The 9,259-nt window shown below is 52.2% G+C and overlaps 1 protein-coding gene across 1 annotated transcript; it reads right to left on the bottom strand.

Annotated features, from left to right (window-relative positions):
• Positions 1–7,222: 7,222 nt before the first annotated feature.
• Positions 7,223–8,818, bottom strand: GMORB2_3152 (GLEYA domain; the record flags this gene model as incomplete). The annotated part of the gene is made up of 1 exon (XM_035465128.1): positions 7,223–8,818. The coding sequence occupies one exon, from the start codon at positions 8,816–8,818 to the stop codon at positions 7,223–7,225; it is 1,596 nt and encodes a 531-aa protein (XP_035319003.1).
• Between the last annotated feature and the right edge of the window lie 441 nt (positions 8,819–9,259).

Below are 9,259 nucleotides of genomic sequence, written 5' to 3'. Positions count from 1 at the left end.
GTCACCAATCGCCATGATGATGATTTACAAGATCAAGGCGTATGATGGTGTGTTATGTGTCAAGGTGTGATAGCGTGTGTGTGTGTGTGTGTGTGTGTGTGTGTGTGTGTGCGCGCGCGGTGGTATATGGGAAAGGAAGGGAAGGGAAGGGAAAAAAAAGGGGAAAAGGAAAGAAAAATAAAATAAAATAAAGAAGAAAAGAATGGGAAGAGAAGAGAAGAAGAGGAAGTTGACAATGGCAAGGCTGTCTTTTGGTCCACAAAAAGCCACGAGCGAACACACACTCAGTGTAGAGACGGATCCAAGGACCGACCGGAGGAGCAGAGTAATACCCGTACAAGTAAGTACCTGTAGGTAGGTCTGCGAGTTCCCAACCAAGCTAGTGGGTTTGGGGGAAGGGAAGGAAAATGGCCGTCGAGCACTCCGTATTTGGGTTGATGAAGAAAGGGGAAGAGGAGAAGAGAGAGAGAGAAAGTTGAGAGACACTGACACCAGAAGATGGTGTGTGGTGTGTGGTGTGTGGTGTGTGGTGTGGTGTGTCTGTAGACAAAGACTCCCCACACAATTACGGTAGAAGAAGAGGAGGAGGGGCAAGGGGGGAGGCAAAAGAAAAAAAAAAGGAAAGGTAATAAAAAGTCAGAAGCGCAGAAGGAACCCTGACAGACAGACAGACAGGGGGAGAAGAGATATGAAAAGAGAAAAAAAAGGTGATACTATTCAAAGAAGGAAGGAAATAAAGAAAGAGGGGGGGGGGGTGTAAGTGTAATGGCACAGGGCACAGAGAGGACAGAGAACAGAGAGAGAGGAGAGAGAGAGAGAGAGAGTACGAAAACGGAAAGTGAAAAGGAAAAAGTGTTTGAAAAGGGACACCGTCGTATCAGAGCACAATACATGTAATCTGTACGGATAGAGAAGTAGGAGAAGGGGACGGGCAGGGGAAGAGAAGGAACCTTCAACAAAACGGAAAGAACAGCCCATGCAGGGGGGGGGGGGTTGGTTGTAGGCAGCGCTAATAGCTGACTTGACTGCTCAAGCAAGTTGCGTTTGGTCGTGTACTCTTTTTTTTTTTTTTTTTTACACGTAGTGGTCGGTCTGAAGTCTGAATAGTACGATGATTACGTCGTACCTAGAGAGGCAATCTTCCATATCTACTACTAGCAGATCGGTACAGGTATCAACCCGGTGTATTACTCGTGGGCGCGTGGGAGGGAGTGTCGACTCCGAACGCGGGACTACGGACCAGGAGTATCTCGGTCTGGCAAGAATGCTCTGGTACCCATGACGTATTCAGTTCAGTACGGAGTCATACACACACACAGTACGACGTCAGAAAAGCGTACGTATGTGCTTTTTTTTTTTGTGGAGATCAGGGGATCAGGGGAATGGTGGTCAGGGGGTCACAAGAAGAGGGAAAATAAAAGGAAGGGCTTATTGGCGCTTGGTCTGCTCTACTCGTACGTTTGGGTACCTAACATCTCGGCACCGAGAAGCAGAGCTCGTGTCACTCTACAGATCAGCTCGGGAGGGTTGGTACTCGCTACCCGTACTCTGCGGTGCGAGCTGAGAATGATATTACCCTCTCCGACCTCTGGACTCTAGCGGTTGATATATAGATACTACGAGTACCCCGTGGTTCGTCATGAGACTGCCAGTAATATCTGTACGTGTAATATAGCCGTATGGCAGGACCTGATTACTATGCAGATTGCTTCGCACGAGTACCACTTCATGCTCGTAAGCGGTTCCGGGCTAGCAGGAAATAACATTTGCATTGCCTCCCCTTTCCGTGGGTTATTCCCCTGGATTCTTCCCACGGCATGACGATGCGGAGATAGGCGCACTATTTCCGCACGGGCTCGAGTTGAGCGTGTTTCCGCAGATCATCGCAGGCGTCGACTACACGTAATCCGTACAGGCAGCGGATATGTGCAGCGACAGCACCAGAGACGTATGGGAGAGCAGAGAGCGACACGGTATCTCGGGGTTTAGAATGGCCTGGACAATGTTCTGGTGGTGGTGACACAAGCTACTTTACTTGTACATGTACTGCGGGTGGTACGCAGATATCATACACGTAATACCCTCATCTCTCGTCAACACTGTACTCGTAATATCCACTGTACAGACATGTATCGCAATGGAGAGTGGTACGCGCCGACTCCCCGGCGGAATCTATTACCGGATAGCAGGTACGAGTAATTATTACCACCACCAAAAAAAAAAAAAAAACTATTAATACCGATCAATACATCTCTCCTCGTACCCTCACGTTGTTCTGCCCGTCCGTCCGACCGTCCGTCCGTCCCGTCTGCCTCCCTGCCTGCCTGTCTGCTTCCCTGCCTGCCTACCTATCCTATCTGTCCCATCCACGGTCAGAAGTATCGTACGGTAAGGCAGGCGAGTGATGATATCCGTGGCGAGCCAACCCAACTTTGTCCGCGGCCCCCCCCCCCCCGGTGCCCTAGTGCCCTGACCTGCAACTGGCATGTCTTACCGGCGCGAATTATGGGGGGGGGGAGGGGGGATCCGGCCAGAAGTTTTCCAGGTATTAGGCTGCGGGGACCGGCAGTACTGGCAGCAAGTAGTATTACTCGCTAGTCTCCAGTGCGGGGCCTCTCAGCAGGATGCCTGCCCGCCTGCCTGCCAGTGAGATGGTGCGAGTGCGATGCTGAACCGTGCCGGCTCAGTGAAGGTCGCCGTAGGATGAATGCCCTTCTCCGTGCCGAGAGCGTTATTACAGCGCTGTGATGGCCTGCGGCCGGGACAGCCGTGCACTATAAGGCACCCCACCCCCTTACGCCCCGGTCCCTGGTACTCTCTGGACCCGTTTTACACGTTGAGAAGAGCCTCGCTCCTGCGGATTCATCCATCAAGAGAAGAAGAAGAAATTCCTGGGACCGTGTGTGTTTTTTAAAAAACAAAAAAAAAAAACAAATAAATAAATAAAATTTACCGAAGCATGGCTCGTACTCTGCAGCCCACAGCCTACAGCCTACAGCCTAATATGTCCTATATCTGTGCAGACGTGTACGGGTACTCCGTACTCCGTACCTATACCCTTGATACCGTCCGCACTATTATCCCATACAACCATGTAACCGCCATGACACACCACGCAGGTATAACAAGACCAGCATCCTGTTCAACTGCAGCATATTAATTAATAATAAAAAACCTGTTCATCTGTAACGATAGACTGACTTGGCCGTTGAATTTTTCTTTCCTTTTTTCAACTCTCCACAATTTGTGCTCCCTTTTTTTTTCTTCTTCTAGTACGAGCATCAAGTACGCGTAATCCTCATTTTTTTTCCCTCTCCAATCATTGTCATCCTCCCTCTCCCCCCCCCCCCCCCCCCCCCCCCCCCGACGACATTCACACACACCATACACATACACACACACACACACACACACACACACACTCTCTCTCTCTCTCTCTCTCTCTCTCTTTCTCTCCAAAAGTGCCACCCTCAGAAGTAGAACGCGCGTCCTCTTGACCTTTTGTATCTCCCCTCGGTCTTCTCTGTTCTCGCTGACCCAGAGACGAAAAAGATGTCACCTCCTACTCGCTCCTCTGGCCATTACGTGATCGGCTTGCCAAAGCAACATTGTGACTCGGTAGGTGCATGCGATTACATATACAACTACCTCTGAGCGCACGTACTACCCTGTGTAATCCCCCTTCCATACCCTGTGCAACGCGTAGGCACCGAGTGGGTAGACCTTGTAGAAGTATCTCACATTTTCTCCACACCACCAACTTTTTTCTTCTTTTTTTTTTTCCATTCTCCCTATCTCTCTCTCTCTCTCTCTCAATCTCATCCTCACCTGCAACCTGCATCCTTTCTCAAGCCTCATACAGAGTATTACTGTCCCTACTGTTTCGACGTAGTACGTACAGATCACAAAACTCTGCATTCAGACAACCTTTTTTTTTTGAAATGTTTCAGATTCCTGCACCTCCCCACACATAAAACTCCTACGAGTCGACTTGCTTGGACATCATCGTCCAAGAACAAAAACGGAAACAGAATAGATGAATAAAAAAAAAACCATCACCTCCTTACCTCGTATTGCGTGCTCACCTACGAGTACTTGTCCCGTGACGATAACCCCAGCTCCGGCTCTCCGTAATTGGTCCAGGCAATACCAGACTCGGACACAGCATCCATCATACAGATCCACCATCAAGCCTCTTTCTTTTTTCCTTTTTTCTCTCCCACTCCACTTCACACGTCCCCTGATCCCATTACATATACCTCATCCCTACCCCTATCCAATCACACCTCAACCACATCCCTGGACCGTTCACCGTCGTATCGTATACAGCACAGTGGCGATTAAGCAGTATTAATTTTGGGGTAAGGTTACGCTGTAGAACCCTCTTCGCACCTATGAGTATTACTCGTAGTCTCCGCTAACCGCATCGCTGCAGTCATTGCAGCCATTGTTACCACCAGTCCACAAGTAATACATCGCGGAGTATTATCGACGCTGATTGACTCGTAATTCCGCACTCCGTATGCTGTCGTACCGAGTTACCTTCCTTCTTCTCTCCTTTACTCGGTCTGCGAATGAAGAATCCTACAAATCTTCACCCTATCAGTAGTACCGGTTAGCTAGTCAGTTAGTTAGTAGCAGTAGCAGCGGTAGCAGCAGTAGCAGCAGTAGCAGCGGTAGCAGCAGCATGTACCATCACAGCCTGTCACTATTCGCAGCACTTCTGTACAGATTGAGTTGGGGGGAGGGGGGGATAAGGGGGGGGAGTTGTCTTCAAGCACAAGACACGCATAGAAGAAAAGGAAAGAACAACTGAATCAAAAATGGCAAGAAAAGAAAAGAGAAAGCGAATCCCCTCCCCTCATCAGAAACCCCTTCTGTACCAATTTACGTAGATCAGGGGAGAGGGGGGTGTGGGGCGGACAAGACACGGAACGCGGAACAAGCAAATTCGAAACCTCTCATACCCCCCCCCCCATCTCAGCCAACCCCCAGCACGCCATCGCCAACTGCAATCACACTACACACGCACACACACACAGCACACACACAACACAACACACACACAACACACAACACACACACACTACACACAACACGCACGCACAATACACACGGGGGGGGAGGGAACAGCCGCCCAACTGCCTAGAACAGCTGTCTGCTGGTCTTTGATATCTACTTGTATCCGTACCCCGTACTCGTACTCCTGATACCGCCCTGACACCGGTCCTAGACCGTCGCCGCGCATCATACCCCTTTTGACGGAGGCATGGGTACCTGCAATCTGTACTCCGTACTGATTACAGAGTGACTGACGGATACAGCATGTGCTATAATCCAGTGCCATCCGCTCCTCAGACACCATCCAGGATCGAAGGCTCCGCGTAAGCAGACCGCGTCAGACGACCGCCATGGTCAGGGTTTGGACGGTTATCACGGACAGTGCCAGGGACGGGCCCCTCTCTTTCTGGGAATAGTCTACCGGTATCAGATGCCTACTCCGTACCAGTATACGAGCCAGCAGTATGCAGCATTGTTATCTGTCATATTCTCTCACTTCTTACTTCGGACCCGTACCTCGGTTTCGCAACCGTTTTTATCCCTAGTCTCCCTGGGATGCAGGTACAGCTTCTTCCCTATTGGCGGTACCGAAGACGTGTGAGCATTGATTCCGCTGCGAGCAAGCGGCAAACCCTCTCAATATCATCGCCACCGAGGAGCACAGCCTACCGGTTCGGAGTTCGGCGTACGTGTACGGAGTAATATACGACTATCCAATCTGTAGTGCTGCTCGTATCTTACCTGCACAATCTGTATTACCGTACGGATACTGCCGCGCTCACATCCGAGTGGTTGTGGTAATGCCTCTCAATCAGTAATTTCCGGTCTCTATTCATCTTCTACAGATTACCACGAACGAGTATTATTACTACTTACTGTACGAGCATGTACGGCTGTTGTACGAACTCATACTCGTACGAACCCGAGGAATCTGTATTATCATCACTCCGTTTTCCACGTATAATAATAATAATAATAATAATAATACCCTTCCTTTTGGCTGTACCTGTATGTACCGAGTACGCCAACCATGTGATGATTACTACCTGTACTGGTTGCCATGGTATACCCTCCATATATAATATACCGTCCTCTCCTCCAAGAACTATATGCAGCCGTCTTTGCCCCCGACATGAAAACATCGATAGGGCGTCTACGAGTGCTCACCAATATCAGAATACGAGCGTCTATTCACGGCTCCGTGTCAGGGGCTCTCCGGTTTCACCCAACTCGCACAGACACCCCAATCCCCCACGTCGTATTCTTTTTTCCCCCCATTTTTATCACTCACATATATAGTATGTATCTTTTCTCCTTTTTTTCCATGACAAACTCCCTCGGTCTTCCGTCCTTTCCCTTGCCCTCTCCCCTTTTCTATCTCATTTTTAGAAACAGAATAAAGCTGAGACACAGGAAACATAGATAAGGCGGACTTGAAAATAATCAGTAAAGAAACTTGGTACATCTAATCTCAGACATCCCACAGAGATTAAAGTGTTTTCTTTTTTCTTTTTCTTTTTTTTTTTTAAAAAAAAAAAAGAAGAAAACTTTTCTCTCAAGCTTAAAATCGGGCCACTGCCGGTATCGTCATCTCCCCATGTATCACCTACAACTACTCTGACACTACTACTACTACTACCACCACCCTCTCCCCTCCCTCCTTGGTGAGACACACTACTCGTACTTGATACACATTAGACACCGGAGGCGATACGTGATGGTCACTCGTAGACTTAGACTTCTTTTTACACTTGCTTGCAGACGGACCACGGAGCCTAAACAAGCTCCGTCCCGCGGCTCGGGGCGCTGACAACCCTGTCCAACGCTTTTTTTTTGTTTTGGTTAAAAGACGTGGCGATGACGACACCGATTCCATCCCCTCCCCTCCCTACCTAAGGCTTTCAAGGCCGAAAAAGCTCAAGTCGGGTAGACGTGGGAATACGAGCAAGCCACCTACAATAGTCTAGGTGAAAAAGAGTCCAGAGCATGTGTGGGGGTGATATGCAATCAATTAAATAGGAGCTAATTCGAATATCAAGTAGTATTGCATACTGCCTTTCCACCCCCCCCTTCTCCATCTTCGCCACTGGCTGCGGTAGCATGACCGTGACAGGGTGAGACGTCCCACCATCAATGCTCAGACAAGAGGACCGACCGTCTCTTAGAAGTCGTCCTCGTCCTCGTCGTCAGACTCCGAAGGGCCGGGGTCCTCAGTAGCCGTGTCCGTGTCGTCCGAGTCGGTGTCCGTGAATGAGTCGTCGTCGTCTTCCTCATCCGGGAGGTGGGGCTTGTGATCGGGCTTGTCACCCCAGGGAGGCCACTGGGGGAAGGTGTTGTCGCACGCGGTGACGGTGATGTACTCGCTCACGCCATCGCCGAGGAGGACCGTTCCGTCGGGGCCGGTCACGGTCAGCGAGAGGTGGCCGGAGCCGACGGCGTTGGCCCACACCACGTTGATGGGGATGTAGGTGCCGGCCGAGTAGTGGCGCGTCACCGACTTGGAGCCGTTGTCGCCAAAGAAGAACTGGATGATGTCGGCCGTGCCAAAGTTCCAGTCCCAGAAGCCCTTCTCGCCGAACCAGAACAGAGCGAGGTCGTCGGCGCTGTCAGACGTGAACGTGTACTCGCCAGACTCGCAGGCGTACAGGAAGCCGTGGTAGATGGCCACCGTATCCTCCCACTCAGCAGTCGAGATCTCCACGTCGGAAACCACGCCAACCTCAAAGGGCTTGCGGACCTTGAACCAATCAATGTCAAAGTGCTTGTAGCCAACGTTCACGTCAAGCTCGAACGGGTTGCGGAACAGGGCGCGCGCAAGACCAGTGGGGCAGGTCGGCTTGGGGCAGTGGCCGGGCTCGGGGTGGGGGTGCTCGGGAGTGGGCTTGGGGTGAGGAGGTTTGGGGTGTCCGGGAGTGGGCTTGGGGTGAGGAGGCTTGGGGTGGCCAGGAGTGGGCTCTGGGTGCTCGGGAGTAGGCTTGGGGTGATGGGGCTTGGGGTGCTCGGGAGTAGGCTTGGGGTGATGGGGCTTGGGGTGCCCGGGAGTAGGCTTGGGGTGATGGGGCTTGGGGTGCCCGGGAGTGGGCTTGGGGTGAGGAGGCTCGGGGTACCCGGGAGTGGGCTTGGGGTGATGGGGCTTGGGGTGACCGTGAGTAGGCTCGTGTGTGGGAACGACCGGCGCCTCAGTCGACGTCTCGCAGTCCTCAGTGGTGGTCGAAGGAATGACGATCGTCTCCGTGGTGATGGTGGTCGTCTCGGTACAGACGGTGGTGGTGCCAGAGATGGTCTTGGTAGTGACGTAGGTCGACGTGACGCAGCCGCAGTGGTCGTCGTCGTGGCCAGGCTCCGGGTGGCCGGGGTGTCCAGGATGGCCAGGCTTTCCGGGGTGTCCAGGATGGCCGGGCTTTCCGGGGTGTCCAGGATGGCCAGGCTTTCCGGGGTGTCCAGGATGGCCGGGCTCGGGGGCAACGGGGTGCTCGTGGCCGGGAATAGGCACGGTGGGTGGGGCAGGACCGGGGCCAGGACCCCAGGGCTCGTCACTGCCGGGCTCCTTGATGCCGACGCAGCAAGAACCGGGACCGCAAGCCTCGGCGGGGAGGTTCAGGGCGCCGTCGGCGAAGAAGTAGACAGAGCAAGGGTGCTGCTCAAGAGGGACGTACTCCGTAACGTGAACGGTGGACGTGACGGCCGGAGCCTCAACGTCGGCCCAGGCAGCGGCCAGGGTGGCGCCAGCGGCCATGCCAGCAGCAGCCCACTTCATGACGAAGGAGGGTGAAGGGGGAAAGAATGAAAGGGAAAAAAAAAAGGAGTGTATACAGCAATGAGAGCTGCTGATAAGTTGCTAGAAGGAGGGTTAGCGATGCTGAAGATGGGATTGCGAGCACCTCGAACCTCATCGACCTTCCCATCTCGCCCTTTTATGTTTCTTCAAACGCGCCGTCCAAGTTTCGTGGATACGCGTAGCCGACACAATAACAACAGCAGCAACAACAACATCATCGTCAGCTCGACAGCGATAAGCTAAGCCATGCGGGAGAAAAGGGGGTGCCTTTGCAATGTTGTCCCCCAGCTGGTTGGAACGATGGCTTTTCCGTTCGGAATGGGGTCGCCCAACGCTGGAACAGGTGACACTCCTCCGAGATGAACCCCTCGCGCGTGTCGATATAAACATCCCGTCTTTCATTTCGTATGCTGAGGGCGC

This window comes from Geosmithia morbida (genome assembly GCF_012550715.1).
Source record: "Geosmithia morbida isolate 1262 chromosome Unknown scaffold_16, whole genome shotgun sequence".
Lineage (NCBI taxonomy): Eukaryota > Fungi > Ascomycota > Sordariomycetes > Hypocreales > Bionectriaceae > Geosmithia > Geosmithia morbida.
Note: the sequence above shows the minus strand (reverse complement) of the source record. Positions and strands in the feature narration are given on the sequence as shown.